General features: G+C 41.7%; 1 protein-coding gene across 2 annotated transcripts in view; it reads right to left on the bottom strand.

The window, feature by feature from the left end:
- The window catches only part of TMEM131L (transmembrane 131 like), a 137,010-nt gene that overhangs the window by 15,469 nt on the left and 96,076 nt on the right, over window positions 1-25,465 (bottom strand). For both annotated transcript variants that reach the window (XM_084884416.1, XM_084884417.1), the window contains exons 12-26: window positions 24,603-24,696; window positions 23,998-24,151; window positions 23,260-23,430; window positions 21,883-21,952; window positions 20,738-20,855; window positions 20,173-20,314; window positions 18,542-18,651; window positions 17,489-17,561; window positions 15,735-15,862; window positions 13,778-13,920; window positions 11,799-11,985; window positions 11,404-11,589; window positions 10,657-10,806; window positions 9,419-10,053; window positions 4,288-4,436 (exon numbers count right to left, since the gene is read on the bottom strand). In XM_084884416.1, coding sequence (XP_084740542.1) covers window positions 4,288-4,436; window positions 9,419-10,053; window positions 10,657-10,806; window positions 11,404-11,589; window positions 11,799-11,985; window positions 13,778-13,920; window positions 15,735-15,862; window positions 17,489-17,561; window positions 18,542-18,651; window positions 20,173-20,314; window positions 20,738-20,855; window positions 21,883-21,952; window positions 23,260-23,430; window positions 23,998-24,151; window positions 24,603-24,696 — 2,510 coding nt within the window. The remainder of the gene's footprint in view (window positions 1-4,287; window positions 4,437-9,418; window positions 10,054-10,656; window positions 10,807-11,403; window positions 11,590-11,798; window positions 11,986-13,777; window positions 13,921-15,734; window positions 15,863-17,488; window positions 17,562-18,541; window positions 18,652-20,172; window positions 20,315-20,737; window positions 20,856-21,882; window positions 21,953-23,259; window positions 23,431-23,997; window positions 24,152-24,602; window positions 24,697-25,465) is intronic.

The following is a 25,465-nucleotide window of genomic DNA, read 5'->3' as shown; positions in this document are numbered from 1 at the left end:
TTAGGCACACAATTAGCACTATTCGACAGGACCTTATGCTAATTGCTCAAATCTGATGGGAAACAGACACATTGCAGAAATCCAATCAGAGACAACACAGAGTTAAACATTAGAAGCATGCCGTATTTGTGCATGTGTTGTTCCCTGCGTATTTCTAACTAACTTTGGGGGAGGTAGGGCTCTCCCCTCCTGCCCTATCTTATCCACTTAAGGACCAAGAGAAGCTTTTCAAGCAAGGACCTGAGCCTTTCTGTCCCTCCAGGGTCACAAACAAAGGATCACTCTCTCTACCTGGAGTCAGAGCCTCACTCTGACACTGGCTGCCTTCCTCCAATCAATCAGGTGCAAACAACAGTATACGCATCTCAGGGCTACGGGTAGGTGGGGCTTGGTGGTCAGAAGTATCATCACTTTTTCTGAATGTTACAAAGAGTGAACTTGAGGACAGTGCTGGACACTTTGGACTCAAAGATATGAATGGAATGACCAAGCAGCAGTGCCCATGAGCCAACACAGGACAGGACGGGAAGAGGGTGTGAAGGAGAGTGAAAAGATAGACATCACAGAGGAATGAAAATTGAATGAACGGCCTTTTTCTTTAGCTGTGTGTGTGTGTGTGTGTGTGTGTGTGTGTGTGTGTGTGTAAGAGAGAGAGAGAGAGAGAGAGAGAGAGAGAGAGAGAGAGAGAGAGGAAGAGAGAGATGAATATATGAATATCTGAATATCTGGCTCTCTGCTTTCTGGTAGGGAGGGTGACACAGGTAGGGAGGCAGGACTAACCAGAAAACTGAGAACCCCTGTAGCACTGTAATTAAGACCACAGCCTCTGAGGCCAACCTGCCGGGTTTGCTTCTCACTGGTGCTTTCTGGCTCAGTGATCTTGGGCAAGGAACTTAGCAGTTCAGTTTCCTGACTCTTCCTCAAAAGGCGGTTGTGAGGATTAAATTGGCTGACGGGTAGTAAGCAGTTTATGTAAGACTTAGCTATGATCATCAGCATTACTGAATTATGTGGTCTAGCTAAGTTCTCTGATCTCCTGGATAGAAGGGGCAATTTGACTGATTGCTGGGTAGGGAAATAAGATTTCCTAAGTTTAATAAACGCTAAGGAAGAAACCAAAGAAGAGAAACCACTAACTGCACATAGCCAATGTATATAAGTGAAAGCAAATAAGAAATAAGAAAAAAAGGACAAACTAAGAAAAAAAAAATGGAATACACTGATCAACAAAGAATTAACAGCTTTACATATGTTCTCATAGAAAATAAGAAAAAACAATGGAAAAGTGGGCAAAGAACACGAAATGCAAATTCACAAAAGAAATAAAAAAGAAGTGTTCCTCTAAAATATTTAATAATAAAGCATGTTTTTATGAAAGGCAAATTTAGACCAGCTGGTATCTCCTCTTTCCATTTTGGTTTTAAAAACCTCAAATGCATGTTTCTGGCTACAAATCCAGAGAAGGAAGGGCTGCGGGTGGGGCAGGGAGTGACTGGCTCTGAGCAGTGAGTGGGCAATGGAGTTAAACATTTACGTCTTTGTTTATTTTTTTTTTTTAAAAAGCACTGGTAGGATTTTGGAGGGATAATTTTTTACTTGTGTTTTCAGGATTTTACAAAAAATGAAGAAAAATGCCCCCTTTTCCTTAGTAGGAGATGTACCTTCAAATTAAAAAACAAAACAAAACAAAAAAACCCACAATCATTCACCTATCACACTGACCAAGACTTTGCCCAAAAAAGTGCAGCCAAGAGCAGAGGAAAACCCCTCCTGGTGTAGCATGCATGGGGACGTAAGTCACTTCCACCTCCAAGGGAAGCAGCCCAGCTGCGTGCGTGCGTGAGGAGCCTAAACCAGCGGCTCCTCTCTCCTCCAGAAAGCCAGAACAAGGGAGGATCCGGGATGTAGGCAAGACTGAGGAACACAATCGCTCATCAGAGCATTACTTATGAAAATAAAAAGTTGTCCACGACTTCGTGTCCCACTGCAGGGGAACGTTGTAGGTTATGGGGTAGTTCAATGATGGAATGCTATGGAACCCCCCAAAACAAAGCTCCCGCTCACTCCTGACATGAGGATATTTAGAATTACAACACTATCACAAAGCCACGTAAACACAATAACGACCCTGCATTTTTAACAATTTGCAAAGAAAAGCAGAATACAGAAAAGCAGAAAAAGGGGTCCATTTCGGGTAGATCTTTTCCTTCCTTCTTTGGGCTTCTAAGGTCATCACGAATGCCATTACTAAGGGGAAAAACTGCTTGAAAGAAAATAAACAGCCAAGGCAAGGGTCAACATTTAGTTCGTGGCTCCCAAGTCCGGGCTTCAACCTTCTTTGCCAATAAATCTAGAGGAATGATGCTATGTACCATACAGATTTATGTCATTTTCTAAGCTGCAAAATTAGAGCCCAAGAATACTCTCTAGAAAAACAAACAGTGAGCCATGCACTGTGGAATGTGTTTATTGAGAATGATTTTCTCCAAACCAACAATGAAATGGAAAGCATACTCACGCCATGGGATTTTAAAGGAGAGTTAGTTCTACAAAACTGGAAGTGAGTCACTGGGCCAGCAGAGAAATGACAGGGGACAGCCCCCAGGCAGCACCAGAAAAACCCATGGCCTTTAACCACAAAGCACAGCCTGAGTCCCCCACATCCTGCATCCTGACTGTCCCGCTGGCTGCCACCATTCGGTGCAGATGTCTGCCCTACATAGGCTCACAGACCAGAAAAGGAAGGAGGAACACAGACTATGACTGGGCCCAAGTGCAAGAAATGTCAGATCTCCAGGGAGTGAGATAAAAAACAAAAAATAAAGAAATGACTGCCTTTTCTTTTATTTCTAAGTTAAGTAAACCAAGGGCAAGTGTGGAGAGCGAGGCTGAGCTAGGAGCTGTGAGCTGTTTGAGATGGGAGAATGGTGCCCACCCAGGTCTGGCCAAGTGGATGCCAGCAACAGCACCTCATGGCACTGTTGCTCTGGGCCACCTCCTCCTGGCAGCCCTCACACTGAGGGGACCTGGAATGACTAGTTCCAAATGCTCCTCCCAACACAAGACTGTGGATTGTGGTTTCTACCTCATTGCAGGCAGCATCTGGGTCTCCAAGGCCCATCCCTAACCTCATACATCCCATTTAGCCCCAAGTCAATGGCAGTTTCTGCTCCTGCAGGCATGCCCTGTCTTCATCATTTGCTCCAGCTTTACCTGCACCATCTACCACTGCACCTGCACCCTCAAACCGTCCATAGCTTTAACACTGCAAGGTTCAGACTCAGGCTCTGGATGTTCTCTCTGCATACACCTCAGAGAATTCAAGGTCACCCTTAAATTCTAACCTCCACAGGGCCAACTCCCCAGTTGCAAGCTCTATGAGAGCTCTGGTTCCATATCTCTCTCTGTATGATCATAGTCATACCTGTCTTTTCCTGGGGGCTTAGTCCTCATCAGTACTTAGGAACTCCTGCTATGCTGAGCCCTTAACATATCAACTCATTTAATCCTCATAATCCTATGAAGTAAATATACTATTTTATATTGGTACTAGAGGCCCAGTGCACAAGATTTGTGCATTCAAGTGTGTGTGTGGGGGGTGTCCTTCAGCCTAGTCTGCAACCTCTGGAATTCCGAGAACCCTCAAGGGATGTCCGACTGACAGCTTAGGCCTGTTCCCCCAGGGAGCGAGCAGACCTAAGCTGTCAGTAGGACATCCTTAGCCCACCACTGCGCTTGCCAGCGTGAAGCCCGGCTTCCAGCTGAGCAGTGCCCCCATGTGGGAGTGCACTGACTATGGGCAGCTCCTGCATTGAGCATCTGCCCTCTGTGGTCAGTGCATGTCGTAGCGACTGGTTGTTCCGCTGTTCGGTCAATTTGCATATCAGCCTTTTATTATATAGGATTATCATTATATTATTCTTTAGATAAGGAGACTGGGGTGTTTAACTTGTCCAATGTTATCGAGCAAATAAATGATAAGCTGGATTCAAGCTCAGGAAGCCTGGTACCCATTTGCTTAAGAACAGCTTCTCTTGAGAGTAAAAGCTAGCTTATACTGCCCTCCCCAAGTAATATTAGTATCTCCTGTATAATTAAAAAAGAAATAAAACTTTCTGGACACATCCAACTCACCAATTATCAATGCAGATCTAAATGCATGACAACCAACTTCTCTCAAATGAAGGAAATATACATGGACGGTTAACAGTCATTACACAGACACCTGCACTCTAAGTCTGAAAAATTGGTACTATTCTATTAGGCAAGAAAAAAAGAAGTACAGACCTCGACAGAAGGTATGTCCTGCTTTTCAGAACACACGTCCTCTTTCGACGCTTTGTGGATCTTCTTTTCTGAAGAAGACTTTGTGTCAGCCTTCTTCAAAGCTTCACAACTGTCCACTTCATTCTTGGCAGGCACTTGCTGGTTCGTCCCTTGAATGAATAGAAATGATTCCATTTCTAGCTCATTATTTCCACTCATATTCTGCACAGTTAATTCTCTTCCCCACACCAATCTCATTTAATGAGATTTGGACTTAAGGATCGGTTTTGACATCCACAGTGCTCTAGAAACCTATTTTGTTTACAAGTGAGAAAGCACTTATATTAAAAGTTCTATGAGTAGTCTTTTCAAAGAGCTCAAGGGGAAAAAGGGAGGGGCACACCATTATCTACAGAGGCAAAATTCATAAATGCCAAAAGGTACAAACAACCCAAATGTCAATGGACAGATGAATAGATAGACAAAATGTAGTACACATACAATGAAATGTCATTCAGCCTTAAAAAGAGATGATTCCTTGCACAAAAATGTGAACCTATTTAACACTGCTGCACTGGGCACTAAAAAATAGTTAAGGTGGGAGGAAAAAAGAAATTCTGATACATGCCGCAACATGAATGAACCTGGAAGACATTACCCGAAGTGAGATAAGCCAGACGAACATTACTTGTACATGATTCTACTTGTTTGTGAAACCTGGAATCATCAAACTCACAGAGGTAAGAAGTAGAATGTTGGCTACCAAGGGCTGGGAGGAGAGAATTCAGGTAATGATTGTTTCATGGGTACAGTTTCTGCTTGGGATGTTGAAAAAGCTCTGAAAATTGGTGATGGTGATGATTGCATGACAAAGTGGATATTCTTAATATGCCACTGAGCTCTATAATTTAAAATGGTAAATTTTGTATTTTGTATATTTTACCACAATTTTTTTTTTTAAAGGTTGGAGAGAGAGGGGTCAAGGCTTGAGTTCTGGCTTTGACTCAGGCACTAATTAGTTTTATGATCAAGTCATACTCTTATACTGCCTGAGCTTCAGTTTCCTTACTTATAAAGAGAAAATACCACCTTACTAGCCTCCCCTAGCTGATTGTTTGAAAGAAAACACCAGAACAGACATAAATGGGCCACCACCAAAAGCCACACGCACTGTTCCAGGGCAGGTCCTTCTGCAAGGAATGCCCACCTGCCCCATGAGCGGTGCCAGAGGCTGAGAAATGAGCGGAAGGTGGGTCCTGTGGCCAAGGTTGGTGCTGGCAGAAACCTCATCTGAAAACATGATTTTTTCCATTTTTCTTTCAAATGAGTACCTTTCTTAAAAAAAAAAACAAAGTCCAATCAACTGCAATCCTGTACTAACTAGCCTCAGTCTTCTCACATGAAACAAAGTGTTTCAAAACCTCCTTTTTTCTTTATCTGAGATTCCCCGATACCTTTGCAATCTGAGAAAGACTTAGATGACCACGGTGCCAATGTCACAGCAAAGCAGGCTGCAGGCTCGGGAGAGAGGACTGCCCAACCGGACACCAGCAGGGCCCTGGCCGGCCCTGCCGTGGGAGCTGGGGCAGGGCAGCTTTCTCGGAGCCGGAAATTCTGAAGCTACAAGCTAAGCTTGCTCAGAGCAAGATACATCCATTTTAAAAATAAGTATAAGGTAAGCATATTTTTATTTAACAAAAACTGTATAAACATTGCATCACTATTAAAAAGCTGGGGAAACATGAATCCTCTACAACACAAACTGGGTATCAGGCATCCACCGAGGACAAGAATGCCTCCATCACCATGAAGGAGTGAAGGAAAGAGCCAGGAACAACGGAGATTGGGTCCGAAAGGGGAAAGGGAATCAGAAAGACATCACTTTGGATTCTGGAAGGCACAAGCATGAAACAGAATACAGATATTCTCTTTAAAAAACGGTACCATTACTTTCCTCGAGTCTTAATTCATGTAAAAAATGGATTTCCTTTCATTTTCTTCAGGCCAAGAATAGTGCTAAAAGTATCAGTCACCAACATTTCTTAGGAAAGATCAAATGTAATATTCAACACTAACCTTCCCCACAACAATGGTGAAGCAGAGACTCTTAGGAAATTAATAATGCCTTCTGTGGAGACAATAACCAGAAAAACAGATGAATTCTAAAAACAAGTTCTTCTTTAACTCTTTGAGGAATTCTAACATGACAATTTGCAAGAACTAAAAAATACCGTGAATATACATTTCATTTAAAATAATGGAGCCAGCCAAAGCCGGTTTGGCTCAGTGGTAGAGCGTCGGTCTGCGGACTGAAAGGTCCTGGGTTTGATTCCGGTCAAGGGCATGTACATTGGTTGCGGGCACATCCCCAGAAGGGGGTGTGCAAGAGGCAGCTGATCGATGGCTCTCTCTCATCGATGTTTCTAACTCTCTATCTCTCTCCCTTCCTCTCTGTAAAAAATCAATAATATATATATTTTTTAAAAAATAAATAATAATAGCATCAGCCTGTGGACTGTAGGGTCCCAGGTTCAATTCCAGTCAAGGGCACATGCAGGCGTTGCAGGTTCAATCCCTAGAAGGGGACATGCAGGAGACAGCCAATCAATGATTTCTTTCATCATTGATGTTTATTTCCTTCTCACTTCCTATCTCTGTAATCAATAAAAATATATTTTAAAAAATAATAATAATAATGGAGCCATGACCTACTAGGGTGGTTCAGTGATTCAGTGTCGACCTATGAACCAGGAGCTTAGGGTTCAATTCTGGTCAGGGCACATACTGGGATTGTGGGCTCGATCCTCAGGGTGGGATGTGCAGGAGGCAGCCAATCAATGATTCTCTCTCATCATTGATGTTTCTCTCTCCCTCTCCCTCTCCTTTCCTCTCTGAAATAAATAAAAATGTATTTCAAAAAAAAATAATAAAATAATGAAGTCAATCCAATGAAGCCAACAGCATGTTTACACAATTTTCTTAATTTATCTCACAGAGTAAGAGTGTTTGAGCCACAAAGATTAAAAAACAAATAGAAAAAGGAACAAGTAAACTCAACAAAATAACTGCTTAAAGTTTTACTATATTAAGTCTAACCATATAATATATTTGGAATAAACTGCTAGATTCTGATTTTAAGCTGTTAGTATCTGCAAGTAAATGAGACTATTTTTTTTTCTCCAATTTCTGCAAATATTGGTATTTCAGAAATTTTGAAGGCATGTGTCTTACTCAGTGAAAACTTAAGGTTCATTTTGAGGCACAGGGTATTATTAAATTTAAAAGTATATTACCCTTTGCATTATTATAAGCAGAAAGAAATACTATAATTGGCTATTGCTCTTTCACAGTGCTGAGGGCAGCAACAGTGTGTCTTTAGTCTTAATTCTAAGTCTGTGCTATTCTGATCCTACACTTAAAAAAGAAAAAAAGTCATAAACACCTGAAAAGAGACACATTTCAAAGATCATTTAGATTACACAGGAAGCCCTACTCTTGTCACATGGCCAAAAGACGCTGGAACGTGGAACAAGTGTTTGGAAAACGTGGCTGTTGGACAGGTTTGTGCCAAAGGAGAAAGTGTGTGAGAGCAGAGCCTGGGAGAACCTGCCTCCCCACAGCGCCACAGCCACTGCTCTCTGCAGGCAAGTCTATCCACACAGTGAGGGACACAGCAGACCACAGCAGCAGCACAAGCCCTCCAAACCCGGCGTTAGGTGTGTGTGACGTCAGCCCGTGTCAAATACACACAGGCCTAAGTGACACACACAGCAGAGAAAAGCCCAGCCGGCCTCACCCCGGAATTTCACCCTTCGCAAGCATGTTGTGGTCTGGGCCCTGGAGGGTGTCTGGGACAGAAACGGAACGGCAGGCATCCCACCGGCCCCGCCACAGAACACCCTCCACAAGCTATGCTGCGACTACATGGGACAATCTGGTTGAGTGCAGTGCCCAGAGGGTGTGCTCACACGCCAGGGGGCGAGGACACAGGGGACAGCGCTGAGCCTGCGGCCAGGAGCCCACTCGGAGCATGAGCACTGTGGCCCAAACCAGGTTTCACTCCGAGGATTCCAGCTTCCTTTCAAGCTGGAGAAGGGGAACTTTTAAAATTCAGCTGGGGTTTTTCACTAAATGCATGAAAAGCTCAACCCATAATACTCCCGTACTTTCTCCACAGTATCGAGGAGCGAAAAATATACGTATTTATATGTAGCTGTTTCAAATAAGATCAAAGGTAACTGGTATGTCCAGATTAAAAAGGGTCAATGACTTGAACCAAAAAGTGCACCTTCACAGGGTCCCCCTGGACAAGAAACATCAGCACAGGCTGCTATGCCAGAGGCCAAAGGCATCGGTCCAAGCTCAGTGACAATTTTATAGGTAGCAGCTCGTCTTCCGAGTCTAGTTTCGCTTACATTTCACAGACTGTATTTGCTATAGGAGGACATCTGTCTCCTTTTAACCAAGGGACACTATTGGAAAAGAACCCAGGGCGAGGGGCATGAGATGGGAGCTGCTGTTAAATACAGAAAGCTGGTTAAGCTTCATCCATCCAGAAACACTTTATGGACTGATGAACTTGCAAACAGTCAGAGAAGCCAAGATAAAAACTAATCAGGAAAAAGTATCCCTGCCATCCCAACAATAAATTACAACAGCCACCTCCCTCCAGACACAGGTACTAACGTTAACTTCTTAGCCACGGTAGTCTAAAAACGTGAGCCGCCAAAACCTGTTTGGCTCAGTGGATAGAGCGTCGGCCTTTGGACTGAAAGGACCAAGGTTCAATTCTGGTCAAGGGCATGTACATTGGTTGCGGGCACATCCCCAGTACGGGGTGTGCATGAGGCAGCTGGTCGATGTTTCTCTCTCATGGATGTTTCTCTCTATCCCTCTCTCTTCCTCTCTGTAAAAAATCAATAAATTATTTTAAAAATAATAATAAAAAAATTAAAACGTGGTGCCTTGCCCTACACCTTTCAGCTAAGAAACCATAGGCTAACACGGATCCCCCTGCTAAAACTTCGCACGTGAACGACAATTCAGCATCCATAATTAAAACTCGAGTCACCAGGGAGCACAAACTCCACTTACACCAGACCAGAGACACACGGGAGAGAAAAACCATCGAGGAGGAGGAGGGAAAGATTACCATGATTTCTCCTGGGAACGTCTGGCAAGTCTGACTGGTACTGAGGTGAGTTTCTCGGCGAATGGTTTTCAGGTAGTTTCTTGGAGGTCTTCAGAGGACCCAGTTCTCGCTCCTTGAGCTCAGCTATGTTTTCTGCAATTTTAATGTCCGTTTCCTTAGGAAACATACATGTCTGCATTCCCTCCTTCGTCTGGCATTCCGAAGAAGTGTGATGGGTGACCACTGTGCTTTTCAGTGTGTTCTCCTCTTTGCTCAGTAAGTTTTTGGGAAAGGTTAAGTTCTTTTGCAGGTTGACGTTGACGCCGCTGGCATACTTGAGGTGTGTCCAGTTCTCGCCCGTTAGATCGGAGCACACGTCCTCTTTGGCGGCAGCCAGGGGGCCGCCCGGGGCCGCCGCCGGTTTGTCCTCGGCAGCCAGGCTGGCGCTGCTGGCACTGCTGGCGCTCGGGGCGCTGGGCTTGTGTTTGCTGTAATAGACGGAGCACTTGTGCTTCTTCTGGGAGTGGCCGTAGGTCGCCGGGCTCCTCTTCGCAGCGTTCTGCATCCTGCTCTGCGGAGTGTTCACCGGGAGGCAGCTCTTCCCTCTGCCTTTGTCCGTGGGGCCGTAGGTATCGAGGAAGTTCTTGCAATTGCTTCTGAATCGAAGAGAGGCAGGGAAAAAGCACTTAAGAGAGCCACACTGAATAAAACTCTACCTGTCTGTGTTTGAATCCATGAGGGAGAGAGGTAGCACATGGGGACCGAGTTCTACCTTGCTTGTTCTAAACATGAGTTCAAAAAATGAAGTCCTGCAGAAACCGGTTTGGCTCAGTGGATAGAGCGTCGGCCTGTGGACCGAAAGGTCCCAGGTTCGATTCCGGTCAAGGGCGTGTACCTTGGTTGCAGGCACATCCCTGGAAGAGGGTATGCAGGAGGCAGCTAGCTGATCGATGTCTCTCTCTCATCGATGTTTCTAACTCTCTATCCCTCTCCCTTCCTCTCTGTAAAAAAAAACCACAATAATATATATATATATATATATATATATATATATATATATATATATATATTAAAATGAAGTCCTTATGGGAAATCTATCTTATAATTAAATAAACGTTACAGCTGTCACGCAAGGACAAAGAAAACTTTATGAAACAAAGTTGCAGTCAACATTTACATTAGGTTGAAATAAAATTGGAAATCGGTGATATCAAAGGCGAGAAACAGCCCCGCCCACACCACTCCCCAAGAATGCTTACTTGTGCGATTGGGAGCCAATGCCCTCCATCGGACTGCCGCTCTGCGGTGAGGAGGAGCTGGCATTCTGCCTCTGCCTCGTTTTCACGAACTCCATGAGGATGTACTGTGCTTGCTGGAAGGCTATTAAAATCACGCCCAGCAGGGACAAACTGGGAAAGAAAGCAACAAGGTTCACTGCGGTTCTGACGGGCATTAAAAAGCCAGATTTATTCTAGAAGAGCAGCAAATGGTTGACAGATAATGTCCAACGTTATAGCATTAAAATTCCATAAGATGCGTGACATCCTCATTTCTGACATTTCTTAAAGACAAATAAAAAAACACCCACGTTTTTAAAAATGTGCATATTTATACGTCTGACATTTCAAATCCATTTTAGAAGATGCTTCCAGGATAAAATCGCTCTGAAAGGACCACTGTAGTTTTCCAGTCTCAAATTTCCATGGCCGTGGAGCGAGTATGAGTGCCATGTATATGCCTCCCACCAGGACCACCAATGAACACACGTGGCTCACAGCTGTCCGTGTGACCTGCAGGTCCTATGAAGCTCTCACTGTTCGTTTACTGTTATTATACTAAAGCTTTCCAGTTACTACTTTCTCTACTTCACGTAGGTCAGGGTTCTGTAACATAAACTCCACTCAATTCATATGCTTTGATTGCATGTTGGCAACACACAAGGTCACGCAACTCGCCTGCATGGCTCCCCCACTCGGTGAGAGACAGTGAGAAAGGTGGTAGTTTACCTGACAAAGAAGACCGTAAGCCTCCAGAACGACTCCTCCCAGCTGGGCCCTGGAACCACGTCCGCACACAAAGGCAGCAGGTGATGGGGGAGGGTCACGTTGAGAGTGAAGTGAAACTCCAGGTTGGCTGCTGTGACGAGAGTCAGCTCACGAATGACCCAGGAAGAGGTAAAGTCTGGAGTAAACCTGACGACAAAAAGACTCATCTTGGTAAACTTTAATTTTAGGCACAAGACATAATAATCATCGTAGCAACATTTCTTAGGTACTTGTACAAGAGGGACACTTATATAAAAACAACCTAAGATATTTTACCAAATAAAAAAATTCTCCCCCCACCCACTCAACATTAAAAACATCACAAAACTTAGGTGAGGTCAAAGCTCTGTACTTACACAATGCTGATATCTCGCGATGTGTTTGGGAGCAGGGAAAACTGATGGCAATCTAGCACTTCGAACCCATAGCCTTGGCAATTATACCCATTGATTTTCAGAGACGTCACAGTTATAGGAAGTGGTCCGATATTCTCAACTTTAAAGTTCTTTGTAATAGATAAAATTTGCTTGCTGTCTTTCAGTTCTAGTGAGGATGAAAAGCGGCAGTTATTACATATGAACTGCAAAATGGATATAAAATAATTTATTGCAACGAACAATGAGCACAGTAAAATGTTTTAAAAAAATCAATGGAAACTCAAAGCATAATCTCTAATTTCTTGAACAGTTAATAGATTTTTGTTATATTACCAGAATAAGATAAAAATACTTAAGTCAAATTTTTTAAAAGTTAAACAATCAGCTTAGGTACCAAAAGAATAAAAATCTCTGTTTTGTTCTTTTCCTTATTAAAAGTTAAGGTTAAAAGTTTATTCTTCTCAGAAGCCAAATCATTTGGATTTACCACTAGCTCTAAGCACCCTCTGCCCCGCAGACCCCCCTCACACTGAACAGGGGGGCCAGTTAAGAGGCTGTGTGTGCTGCTCTGTAAAGTCATCACGGCTGCTAGAAACGCAGTTCAAAGACCCACTGTATTAAGGAGAAGTAAATAATTAAATCCTTGCAAATAAATGAGAGCACATTATTATTATTAAATATTAAAAAGGGAAGAGTCCTCTCAGTTTAAAAATACTCCTGTAGCCCTGGTTGGTGTGACTCAGTTGAAGGTCATCTTGTGCACCAAAAGGTCGCTGGTTCCATTCCTGGTCAGGGCATATACCCAGGTTGCATGCTCCCTGGGGTGCATTCAGAAGCAACCAATAGATGTTTCTCTCTTTTTTCCCTCCCTTAATCAAGCCAGCTCTATTTTAAGTACTCATCAGCCACTCTCTAAAAACCAATAAAAACATATTTTAAAAAAATCCTATAAATTTATAACCAATAATCTAATTTTTATCTGGTTTTATAGATTTTATATTACTCTTTAGTTCTATCTCTCAAGGTCAGCTCAAAAATGAATGAATGAATGAATATATGGAAAATGATGAAAAAATTTTAATGCAAAGTGGCTAATAAATCTTTTCAAAGTCAGTGTTCTTTCAGCATAGCTTTCTAAATTAAAAAAAATTCCAATCAGGCATTAAACCAGTGCTACAAATTATCCAACAGTTATACTAACTAGGTTTCTCCATAGAAAACATATTGTTACACTCAAATGCTTTCAATGTGTTCCCGAAATTAAAAAGGATAACAGGAAAACAAGAATTTACCAGAAACACTTTACATCTCATTTGATCTTTGTTTTAGTTCCTCAGAAAATTCTTGAAACTAATAAAAGTAGCTTAAAAGCATTTAATTTAAATACCTACATGCATGATTTAGAAATTTTTAATGGAGTGTTTAACTAAATTTGTAAGTCTCCCTGTTCAGTACAGTAGCCAGTAGACACATAGAGCTACTTAAAGTAAATTAAAAACATTTAAACTTGATTTTCTTAATCACACCGGCTCTACTGTAAGTACTCATCAGCCACACGTGGGAGTGGCTACTGTACTAGATGGCACTGACACAGAGCATTTCTGTCACTGCAAAAAGTTCCACTGGGTCTTCTCTCCACCAGCTGTGAGTTTCCAGATTAGGTCGCTGATAACCAAACTAACAGATCCATACTATTTATCTTAAACATCAGACACTATGCTAGTAATACAGACACTATGCTGTACTTTCCCCCTCTATATCTATTACATTTAAGTTGACTATTATCCTAATTGAGTGATATCAGCCATTTAGGCTCAGATGTTTGCCTTATGTAATTATTTGCATGGAAACGATGAATTTACTGTAAACATTTTAAAAGAAGCTCCCAGGAGCATCCCTTCGCCCCTGGCTTTCGCCCCCAGGCCCCCCTCTGTCAGAGCGCCTCGCAGGGGACTCACGTCGCCGGCAGTCCATCAGCGTGGACTCGGGCACCTTGAATCGGAGCGAGCCTCCGGGGCCGGGCAGTCGACCGCCCACTTTCAGCAGCTCGCGCGCTCCGAATCCTTCCACGGCAATCATGTCGATAACAGTCAAGTTATTCCTTTAAGGGAAAGGAGAGACAAATAAAAGGCATTGCAATAGAGTCGCTTGTACTTAAATATTCCTCGTTAGCAAAAACATGTTTGCTATTTTGAAAAAGAAAACACCTCTCCTGACAAGCACAGAACAAGTGGAATATAGCAAGAAGGAGTGAATGATCACGATCCTTCTTCAATCTCGGCCAAGAATGAAAACCCATGTATTTCTAATAACCAGCCACCAGGGTGGTGATCCGACCTCCAAAACAAAACAACAAACAAACAAACAACAAAGTAAATGAGAAGGCCACAGAGAAACACTAACAAAGACAGACAAATTCATAACAACTGTTCACATGGTGAATGAAGGTGTTTTCACAGTATATGTGGTTATGAGAAATTCTGCCTTAAGAATAATTCTCGAAGTAAAAACCCTACAGTTTATTCTGAACCAAAGATTTAAAATATCATCCCACAAGTAACATACATCTACTCAAGTTCTTACTAAACAGTAATTCAGACTAGCTTTTGCTTTTTCATTAACTGAAATCATGATTCCTAGGATGAAAAAGTGAAGTGGAAATGATGGTTAAATGATGCAGACTGGCCGAAAGCCAGTCATCATTAATGTAAACACTATAGAAGCAGAGAAAGAATTCATTTCTCATTATGTAAAATACAGTTATCGTCACATCTTTATTAAGTGATTCAAAACCTTTACTTGCTATTTAAAAACTTCTAAGTGATATTAGGTGATTGGTATTGTTTACAGAAAAATATTGTGTATCAAATCAGAAACCACCAAAAATAAATTAACTACTAACAAAAAAAATGTAGGTTTTCTTTTGGAGTCTGGGATAGTATAATCTGGCATGAGGTGAAGTTTATATCTATACTTCCTATGATCTTAATTCTTCAAAAGAAAATGGGTTTAAAATGAAATATACCATCATCAAAGCATGAGGAGCCTTAGTTAAAATGCTTAAAAGAACTTTCAGTTCATTTTCTTTTCAAGTAGCATTCCCTTGTAGAAGAACAAATTCATACAATATACAATATACTAGATTTCAGAATAAGAAAGTTGTTGCCAGCTGATCTGACACTAGAAAAGCTTTAACAAATAACTAAAATGTCATTTACTAAAAATTAAATTTGTGCTAGACTTCTTGCCAATGAAGAGAAGTCTAGATTTGCATTTACTGTACATTTTTGAAAGAAGACTCTCACTAAAGACTACTTAAAGATGAAAAATAATTAAGAGTGGAAAACATTTAGCTGCTTAAATCAACTAGCAATAGAAGGCTTGTTTAAAAGGAATGGGGGGAAACGTAGAAAGAGCCAATGGGCTCAGATAAGCACGTGTCCTTTGGGGCTACAGAGAATTCCAGAAGCAAGAGCGACAGAAATGAGAGTGACGTACATCCAAACACTGTGCAATGAAAAGTATACAACAGCATTTTAATGATTTTTCTGAGCTAAGACAGGGAAGTACATGCCTGTGTGTGTGCTGGGAGTATGCACTGATATGTATTTGTGTGTTCTGCTCTCTGTGACAGAAGTAGATGAGACGCTGAGTGAAATGTACTTCCCCTCATGGATGGATGGGCCCACACTCCGTACTGCACAGGGAGGAAAGTGAAGCAGGGATTAAATGTGGAGCCTCAGGAAGCCTCTCTTCTCAGACACTGCCTCTTGCTACCATGCGACAGAGAGTAAGGCCCGACTAAGCCGTAAATGTTAGCGCTCAGCTAAAGACATCACATATTCCTGAGAGGAAAAATTCAGACAGAGGAGCCGACGAGAAAGAAACTCTCCGGGACGAGGGGGCCACACCTACCGAATTAGAATGAGTGAGGTAACTTTTCCATAGTCAGCTGGCGTGAAAACGACACCGACCCTTTTCGTTGCCAGAGGCTGCAAGTGCAAGTGGAGGCTGCCAGACCTGGATCCCTCAGAATGCACACCCTGCGGATTTAATAAGTGCAATTCAACAATTCCCGTAAAGCACGCTCTGTCTTCATTATGTGCACTTTAGAGCATAAACATGATTGCTTTTAATTCCCAGATGTGACCCCCCTAATCAACCTGTCGAACTTGTTTATCCCGAGAGTTCACACCAATAAAGAGTTCCCAAGCCACAGCCGAGAGGTACTGGCAGCGACTGCAGGACAACCCACACGGATGCTGGAAAGGGGACTTGCTTCCTGGCTTGGGTAGGAGTGGGGGCTAGAAGCCTTCAATGCAAAGATGTGTTGAGTGGAAAACATCACTTAGAAAACAGACCCAACAGCCTCTACTTGAACATGATAAGGATCTGGACAAACCATCCCCCACTGCTGCCTAACCCCAAATTCTCTTTGATATTGAATTTGTATAGAGACCATCTTTATTATATGTAGTCTCTCCACTCTGAAGACTTTCGTTTATTCACATCCTCCTTTATTCTAAGATTTTTATCTTTTTCTGAATAAATCTTGTGGTCTAAATTTAATATTCAAGATTTAGTTCTTTATCATTTTCTCTCTTTCCACATTTTTTAACTCCTCTTTAAAAACAATTGATTGATTTCTAAGAGCTATAATCACATAATCTGCATAGTAATATTTCTCTTCTTTATGTTTCTAATTTTTAAATTTGTCTTATCCTTCCATTGTTGCTAACATTTCCCATGCTATCTGAAAAAAGAAATATTGATGGTATCTGATTCATTTTCATTAGAATGATAAGCTTCATGAAGGCAGAAACCCTGCTTTATACATACAATAGGAATATTGAATAAGAAGCTGCTGATGTGCCCAGCTGGAGTGGTTCAGTGGTTGAGCATCAACCCATGAACCAGGAGATTGCCCTTTCACTCCTGGTTAGGGCGCACGCTGGAGGTCATGGGCTTGATCCCCAGTAGAGGGCGTGCAGGAGGCAGCCAATCAATGATTCTCTCTCATCATTGATGTTTCTCTCTTTTCCTTTCCCTTCCTCCTTCTGAAAATCACAGAATGCTTGTAAGGAAAATAGCGATATACATAGAGCCACGGAGTGAAAACTAAGGAGCAAGGATGGCAAATCCCCGTCAAACAACTTCCTCGCCCCATGACAAGTATTGACGTTAGACCTTCTGAGCGCCCAGGCTTTGGAATTCCAGAGTCAGCCAGCCTCATAGAGGAGGCAACTGTCGTAGAAACTGAGTGACTTGCTACACACATGAAGCCAGTTCAGCAACAGAAGATCCTTTTTCAATATATTTGTTTTTATCTCCTCTTGCGCTAAATACAATTTGATGGCGCCAAGGAATCTTAAGAGAATTATCATTCTGGGGTCTCAAATTGTATGGGCTTCTACATAGGCCTGATTTCAATTGCTATTTCTTCACTCACATGAATCAAAATCATCAAATTAAAATGATTTATGAGCTAACAAGAACCTGTTGTATTCATTCATTGGGAAAATCTGTTACATATATCAAATGCCTGGAATATGAAAATAAGAGAGCCATATACATTACAGAAAGGCACTTGAAATATAAATCAGCGAGGACCATATGCTATGTGTCTAGCTGGTAAGCATTCATTTTCCTGTTTAAAGATGACACCCTACCCGGGAAGGGCAAGCTTTGGTGAGCTGGAATTCGCCAGTTGTGAAATTAATTGTCTGCATGTCAGAGCCAAACCTATAAAGACAAAAAAAAAAGTTTAAAACAGCATTTGTCGCCAATAAAGAATAAAATGTGTGTGTGTGTGTGTGTGTGTGTGTGCATGCACATGTACTTGCACATAAACTACTCTGTCCCAGCCCCCGCACCGTGCCTGGCACATGATAAGTGCTTAATGATGTGGGCGGCACGGATGAGAATGTAAAGAAGAAGATGGTGACAAAAGCTCAACCTGTGAAAAAATTTTTTTTGCTCTGAATGGTTCCGAACTATGGAAGGGACTCTGAACCAAAGGTCATTTCATCTCCTGGTTTAATGTCCAGTGGGCATTTGGCAATGTCTAGAAATATTTTTGGTGTCACAGCTGGGGAGGTCTAACTGGCATCTATTGGGCAGAAGTCAGAGAGGCTGCTAAACAGCCTTTCAACGCAGAGAATAGCCCTCCACCTGCCCCCGACAGAGAATCATCGGGTCCAAAATGTCAATCGTGCTGAAGTTGGAAAACCCTAGGACCAGGGTCGGTCCTACTGAGCCCAAAGGAAGAAACACTGTAAGCAAAACTGTGATTGTGTGAAAATAAGATATAACAGATGTGAACAAACAGCATCCTCATTGTATCCTGTTTAACGGCACTAGATTAAAACATACCAAAACACTAAGCTCAGGACTTATGTGAACCTAGAGAACATGGTGAGCCAGATTATAGGAGCATTTGTGAAAAATTCATGATTGCGAAGGTTTCCTAACCAGGAAAAGTATGAGTCTACGGGGAAATGGACTTGACGTAGTAACCCTGAAAATGCCATGTAACAGACAGAACTGGTCATTGCCAACAGGTTCTATGCGCCAAGGGGCTGGGTGCCCAAGGTGCCCGGGTTAATACTGTGTGCAACCACATGTAGAGCCCAGGTGAAAAGCAGGAAGGACTTGAAATAATTCCGAGTCTGAATGGTGTTTCCCAAACCACCCATCAGGGAGTCTTCCTGGCTGGTGCTTACCATTTGTGGAGCAGGCGCACGGCAGCCTCGGGCTTAGGATACAGAGAGAGAGGCAGCAGCTGCAGGGACACCGGCAGAGAGGAAGGGTTCTGCACCACGAAGTACTTCACCTGCACACGGGAAAGGGAAATCAGCCCCTGGGGAGAAGCCAGCATCACTCCTGCAATATTCCCGCGAAGAGCTGCATGACCTGAATGCAGTCACGAGGAGCCACCACACAGATCACACTGAGAGACATTCTAGGAAATAAAGGGCCCGCACACTTCACAAATACCTACACCATGAAAGACAAAGAAAGGCTGGGGAAGGCTAAGGGAGACGAGAAAGACTTGACCATGCAATGCAGGATTCTGAATTGGATCCTGAACCTAGTGGAGGGGGAGGGGGGGATTGCTATAAAGTATGTCGGTGGGATGATTAAAAATGTTTGAATATAGACTGTACATTAGATGACCTTATTAGGGTTAATGTTACACTTGCTAATTTTGATAAGTAGACTCTGGTATAGAAGATGCACCTGCTCTTAGGAACTTTACACTGACGTAATCAGAGGGAAGGGGCATAATGGGTGACACTCAAATGGCTTATAAAAATATTTATCTGTGACACCGGGACCGGTTTGGCTCAATGGATAGAGCGTTGGCTTGGGGACTGAAGGGTCCCGGGTTCGATTCTGGTCAAGGGCATGTACCTTGGTTGCGGGCATATCCCCAGTAGGGGGTGTGCAAGAGGCAGCTGATCGATGACTCTCTCTCATCGATGTTTCTAACTCTCTATCTCTCTCCCTTCCTCTCTGTATAAAATCAATAAAATATATTTAAAAAAAAAAAAAAAATATATATATATATATATATATATGTGGGTAAACAGAGAAGGGCAATGACTAAGTGGGCGTGGCAAACATTAAATATGGAGTGAGCCTTTGTGAAGGGCAACTGGACGTTCTTGGATTTATTCTTGAAATTGTTCTCTATGTTAAAATTATTTCAAATTAAAAAATTTTTAAAGTAGTCTTAGAATGTCATCCCTAAGGAGCCCGATGAGTGTCTGATGAAGACTAGATCATCACTCAGATCATGTGTGATATGTGTCTTTGGCAATGAGACACACTGTGAGATGGAGTGTAAGCCTGCTGGTGCCACTTCACTCCCTTTGCCTGTGTCGCCCTTGTCAATGAGACACACACCCAGGAAGGAAGTCCACGCCCAGGGAGGAGAGTGGGCAGCAGAGTGAGCCTGGTTGCTGTGGCATCACAGGGCCGCTTCACCAGCTCTGGGCTCCTCTCCCAGGAGCTCCTCTTTACAAAACAAACTGATACCTATTTCAGCTAGTGTTCGTCTCCATTTTCTGTTTTTATTCAGTTGAAGACTTGCTCAACTGAAAAGACTTTTTAATTGGACATAAGTCTCATAAAATGTATTTGTCCTATGTACTTTCAGCCTGCTTAGATTTCTAATCCTTCTTTTGTTCTTCTGATACCTCCCTACTAAGCATATGTGTGTCATTTAGAGTGAATTTAAGTGAATTTTGTTTCTGAAACAATGTTCTCAAGGTGGAAAGACTCGTGTAACTTAAAAACCCAGGAGGTGGGGTGTCGCTGACAAAGCGGTTAGAAGACACAGGCTCCTCACCACGCTGTTCCTCAGGGCAGTTGCGCTGAAGTTCAACATGAGGCCCGGCTCTGTCACCAAACGAGGCAGAAAGAAAACAAAGGATTCCGACTCCTTGGATCTCTTCAAGGGGGCAAACCGAGTCATTCCTAAAACATTCCTCCTGTGTAATTCACAAAGAAAGGCAAGGTTATAAAAAACAATTTTGACACAAAAAAGAGGAAATTATTAACTATATCATCCCTACTGGAAGGAACAAACAAGGGGTAAAGTATTGAGGGTTACAGTATCATGATATCTACACCTTAAAAAGGTGTACATGTTTGTGTGCACATAAATATAGATACAGATGTTGGGAGAGAAATAAAGCAACTATAAGACGAGAACCACTGTTGACTCTAAATTAATACTGTATTTGAGTATTCACTGCACTATTCTTCCAATTTTCCTGAGGTTTGAAATTTGTCAAAATAAAAAGCTAGAGAGAAATATCAATTACTAAAAATTCAGTGCTGAAAGCTCAACAAAGTAGCATGTAATTGCATCGCCTTTATGCTGAGTGAAAGAAATGAAGGGGAAGACCTACTTGCAGACGTCACTGTTTTTAAATTTCTTCCATCTCTCATACAACTTATTTGCGAGTTCAAAATCCACATCCCAGGTAGACTGATCCAGAGAAAGGCTCCCTTCCCAATGAGGATTTTCTGCAAGTGAGATCAGGTGTAACGTTTACATTTACAGAAAACACAATGCAACAAGTAAATACTGCCAAGGCTACTGTCAAACATCTCAAACTGACAGGAGTGTCGAGTCAATGTGTGCTCTCTTTCCTCTGACTGCTTTATTGAAAGTCCCTCTGATTCAATGGCAAATGATAATATACCAAATCAAATAAACATGTATAAAACAAAAACTAAACTGAATTATGTAAACAGAAAAGACACATGGCTCATGAATACAGCCTGAGACAAGCTGAAATCACACACGGAACATTTTTAAAAGCTTTAAATTTAAATTTAAGGCTAAATGTATCCGTGTAAATGCCAGTGATCACCGAAGTCTTTCGGGTTACTATGTAGAATGCTGATGAACCGATCCTCAAAGGAGGGCAGAGACCAGGGGCTCAGCCTAGAGAAAGGTGTATATTTATATTTATAAACTGGTCACTTATTCAGCTTGCCCTCTCTATTTATTTATTCTGTCTTGCCTGCGCTAAAGAGCGTATCAGAGTGAACAAAGAAACCTCTGGACTGAAATCCTCTCCTAAGATTGGACATTTTAGTAAATCAAAAGGCAGGAACAAAACTAGGAACAGCTTCTATATCAGCCCTATGGCCTTCAGTCTCACACAACGACTAGCACCCCCATAGATGTCTATGCTGCTGTAGATAAAGTATTCAAAGGCAAGTCCAAATTATTTTTAATAACTTCTAGTCAACTCTTTGTTTAAAAGTACTGGAATATCAGGATCTTCCCATTTTTCCTGATAGCAAGGTTGCTAGGAAGATCAAATAATGTGTCTGAGAAAAACCACAAGGACCTCAGGATGTTTCTGGAGGATTCCTAACAATGTCATGCCGTTCTGTGAGGGATCATGCTCTTTAAGAACAGAAGATGATGCAATTCCGTTCACATGACTAATTATCCCATCTACCAATGCTATTTTTCCTCCCTACTGCCCACCAACCCCCAACTAGAGTTCTACAGAAAGCCTTAGGGCAAAATACTTACCGGCTTTTGATTTTCCCATGAAATAATGCATGCCACAATGTGCTATCACTTCAAAACCCAGAGTCCCTTCCTAGATTGAAAAGTAATATATGAATAACTTAAAACACAGCACTACACATAAAAATCCTAATGCACTCAAATGCAAAGCAGACATTGGTCTCCACCTCAGTGAACTTCCATTTAAGTTAACCAGAAGCTAAACCACTAGAAAGTGCTTTCTTGGCTCCCTTCAACCCTTGAAGGAGAGTTCTGCACTGCCTCTCACAGGGAGAATCACGACAGGGCATTCTGTTCAGTAATCACAGTGACAACCACGGGGCCCAAAAGACACCAAGCTGTCTTCTGAATTGAAGAAGAAATTAGTGTCAGGACATTCTTAGCAGGTTTTTTGAAAACTGTACTAGAATCCTCTGACAAATTAAAAAAAAAAATTTAAAAAGCTAACTCCTAAGCTACTCAGGACATTCCAATTAGTGTCCCATTTCCTAGAGGAAAGCATACACTTGCTACTCCCACCCATACCTGACACCTGCCTGCTCCCTCCCACAGTCCTCTCCTTATAAACATCTCTTGATTAAAAAAAAAAAGAAGAAAATTTCTAAGAAATCTTCCCTGCTCAAAATATGGATGAATGGAATTAACTTTACATTTTGTTTAGTTTTCAGAAGTCCTATTGTCAGGCTCACAGCTGAGCATGAGGCATTTCTATTTATAAAACACCAATGCTAATAAGTGAGAAAAAAATCATAAAGATGGTTGCATGAATGTCTCATAAAAATTAGAACCCAGCGTTGTACAGAATAGCTTAGATCAAAAAGAAGCAATAATAGTAACTAAATGAAAGGAAAGAAATATTAAGGAAAAAAATGAGACATGTTTAAGATAAGATCTAAATTAAACACCATTTCCCTAGATTTTAGAAAGCATTTTCTTCCTTGCAAGCTTTTTCAGGCTTTAGATTTGGTCCATTAAAGACATTCTAGTATTATGAGCGGCTGAGAGTCACTTACCAGAGGTCCAAATAAAGCATTTAACCATCTTATTTATCTCAATTCATTGCAAGTATGTGCTCAGAGCTCAACTGTGCTTTCTACAGCAAGCACACATTCCTTGCTCTACAAATTTTGGAAATAAATGAAAATGAAATCAATCTACTTGTGATGTCTTATTTCACTCAAGAACCTCAATTTTCTTTATGAAAAATTGTAACTTTCCAAATAAAGATTTCTACATCTAAAAAACTCACCATCTAAGATTGGTCTGGTAATATCCTTAGAGAGTCTTAAAGAATATGAGCTTAACTTAGTCAATAAAACCAAGCACTACAACTTAATAGAAATAAAAATTATAATACATATACAGTTTTATGAACGATACCTTGGTTGGTGCAGAGTAAATCTGTAGAGGTATTGCAAACATAGCACCTATGTTTGTAGTCAAAAATACATTGGTGAATAGATTTATGGCAATGTTTCTAACAGCAACTTTCAAAGAAAATATATTCCAACAGCCTGGAGGTAGAAATAAAGGGCCAGTGAAATTCAGAATCTAAAGACAAAAAAAAAGAAGCAGGAGAAATTACTTTCCTAACACTAGTGATGATTGAAATCATTATAGAGTATGATGCTAAAGTTCTATACTTTGAGAAATATAATTTTACTCAATTATTTCCAGATCAAAAATTGAACTATTTGTATATAAATGATAGGCTTCAAATAATGTTTAAAATGCAACTGTTTGTAAGTTCCACAAAAGTAATTGTATAATTTTCATAACTGGCATTTTGCAAAAACCTACTCTTTTATCTTGAACTGGGCTTATTTTTACTAAGTACAATCTTTTTAGTATAAATTATATATAATAAAATGTTTTAATAATGGTAAGAGCAAATGTCTCTAAAGGATATATCCTGGTCCCTTTGAGATCCTTGAACAATAGTTTAACAAAGAGAGAGATCAATCTTAAAAGTAATTCTGAAAATGTTAAAAGAAAAATACTTGCTTTAAAATTGGTAAGAAAGCACTAACTTTTATAAATATTCATTTCATAGTATCTGACCGTAAACAAAGCATGAAATAAAATAGGCTAAAACCTGGACGAAAACACCATGTGTACCTTCAAAAAGTGCTTGGCCTCCTTGGAGACAAACACATCGTTTATGACAATGCTGCGGTCGAAATGGTTGAGGTACCACATTGTCCAAATTCCCGACGTGTTCTCGTGGATCTCCAGGTGGAACTGGGCAGCAGAAGAGTCCATTCTGAAATACCTGCGAACACAGCACGCGCATGCTCAGCCCCGAGGGCAAGACAACCGTGGGCATTTGACAGAGCCTCAATCACAAGAAGAGTCAGAGAGTGGATGTTCGCACTGGGAATGACCGCACAGGTCACTTCAGCCTTCTTCCCACAAACAGAGTATCTGAAGGACAGCGGCCGCCAGGCAGAACCAGGACTGGGTGCAGCTGAGAAACACGGCGGGAGGGAGGGGTTCTCCTCCCACACCTGGCTGCCTGGCCCAGAGCTCATGTCGTGAACTGAATATTTCACCTTCCTCTTTCCCATTCTGCAAACAGCCCCTGTTTCTGTTGTCGGCAGTGTGAATGCAAGGAATGCAGCCCCGGGAATCATACTAGCACTAGTTATATTTTTTTAATCATTTCTGAATGAACACTCACACACAAAACCCATAGGACTTCAGGGAAAGTGAGGTTAACCTACCCTGGGACCACCGGAGAGGAGAGGCATGCTGTTAGTGTTGGAGTGCTTTTTGTTTTCTTCGTGACTTCTTTCACGCCACTATCACACAATGGAGCTGTTTTGAGGTATAAAGAAATAAGTGTCAAGTATAATATCTTTTATATCACTACACCTAAACAAAAACAAGGTATGTGTGTTCTTTATAACCTTCTTATTTCAGTTTTTGTCTCCACTGAAATCATGCATGAGACATAAATGGGAAAATCCTTTCTCAAACCTTATCTTCTTTACTGGCTTGCTGTCAGTGATCTCAAACAAGGGTATCTGCCACCCAACTGTACCCTCCCCCCTTTTATAAACCAACCTCTCACTTCTTTGCGGGGGGGCGGGGAGGGTGTAGGAGGGAAGACTCAATGCATTGTGGCTTCCTTTTTATAAAGATAGGCATTCTCCAAAAAGTAAGAGGAAAGCCAGCAGTCTTCCAGAGATGACGTAGACGACGACTGAAGCCCAGCTGGACGGGGTGAGGAGCAGGTGGTGGCAAGAGCAGGACAGAAATGCCGCCTCAGCAATATGCCGGAGCCTCTCAGAGACAGTGGGGGTGCGTCTCAGAACGCCGCTGCTTCATCCAAGCAGCAAGCTGCCCTTGAGCTGGGTCACACTACTCATTAAATCACTGGGATTGAATTCTTAACTCTAATACAAATACTCAAGTGGTTGTTTTTGTTGTTGTTGTTGTTTTAGCTATATGTATGATTAAAAAAAATTACAACATGAATAAAGATGTGAAAATTAAATCTACTTTTCCCTCCTGACTTCCCAATTATCTTAGAGGAACAGCTGCTAACAGATTTGTGAGCATCCTACCAGTTTTTCTATTTCAT

This window comes from Pipistrellus hanaki (genome assembly GCF_964339955.1).
Source record: "Pipistrellus hanaki genome assembly, chromosome: 5".
NCBI classification, from domain to species: domain Eukaryota; kingdom Metazoa; phylum Chordata; class Mammalia; order Chiroptera; family Vespertilionidae; genus Pipistrellus; species Pipistrellus hanaki.
This window is presented reverse-complemented; position numbering and strand designations above follow the sequence as displayed.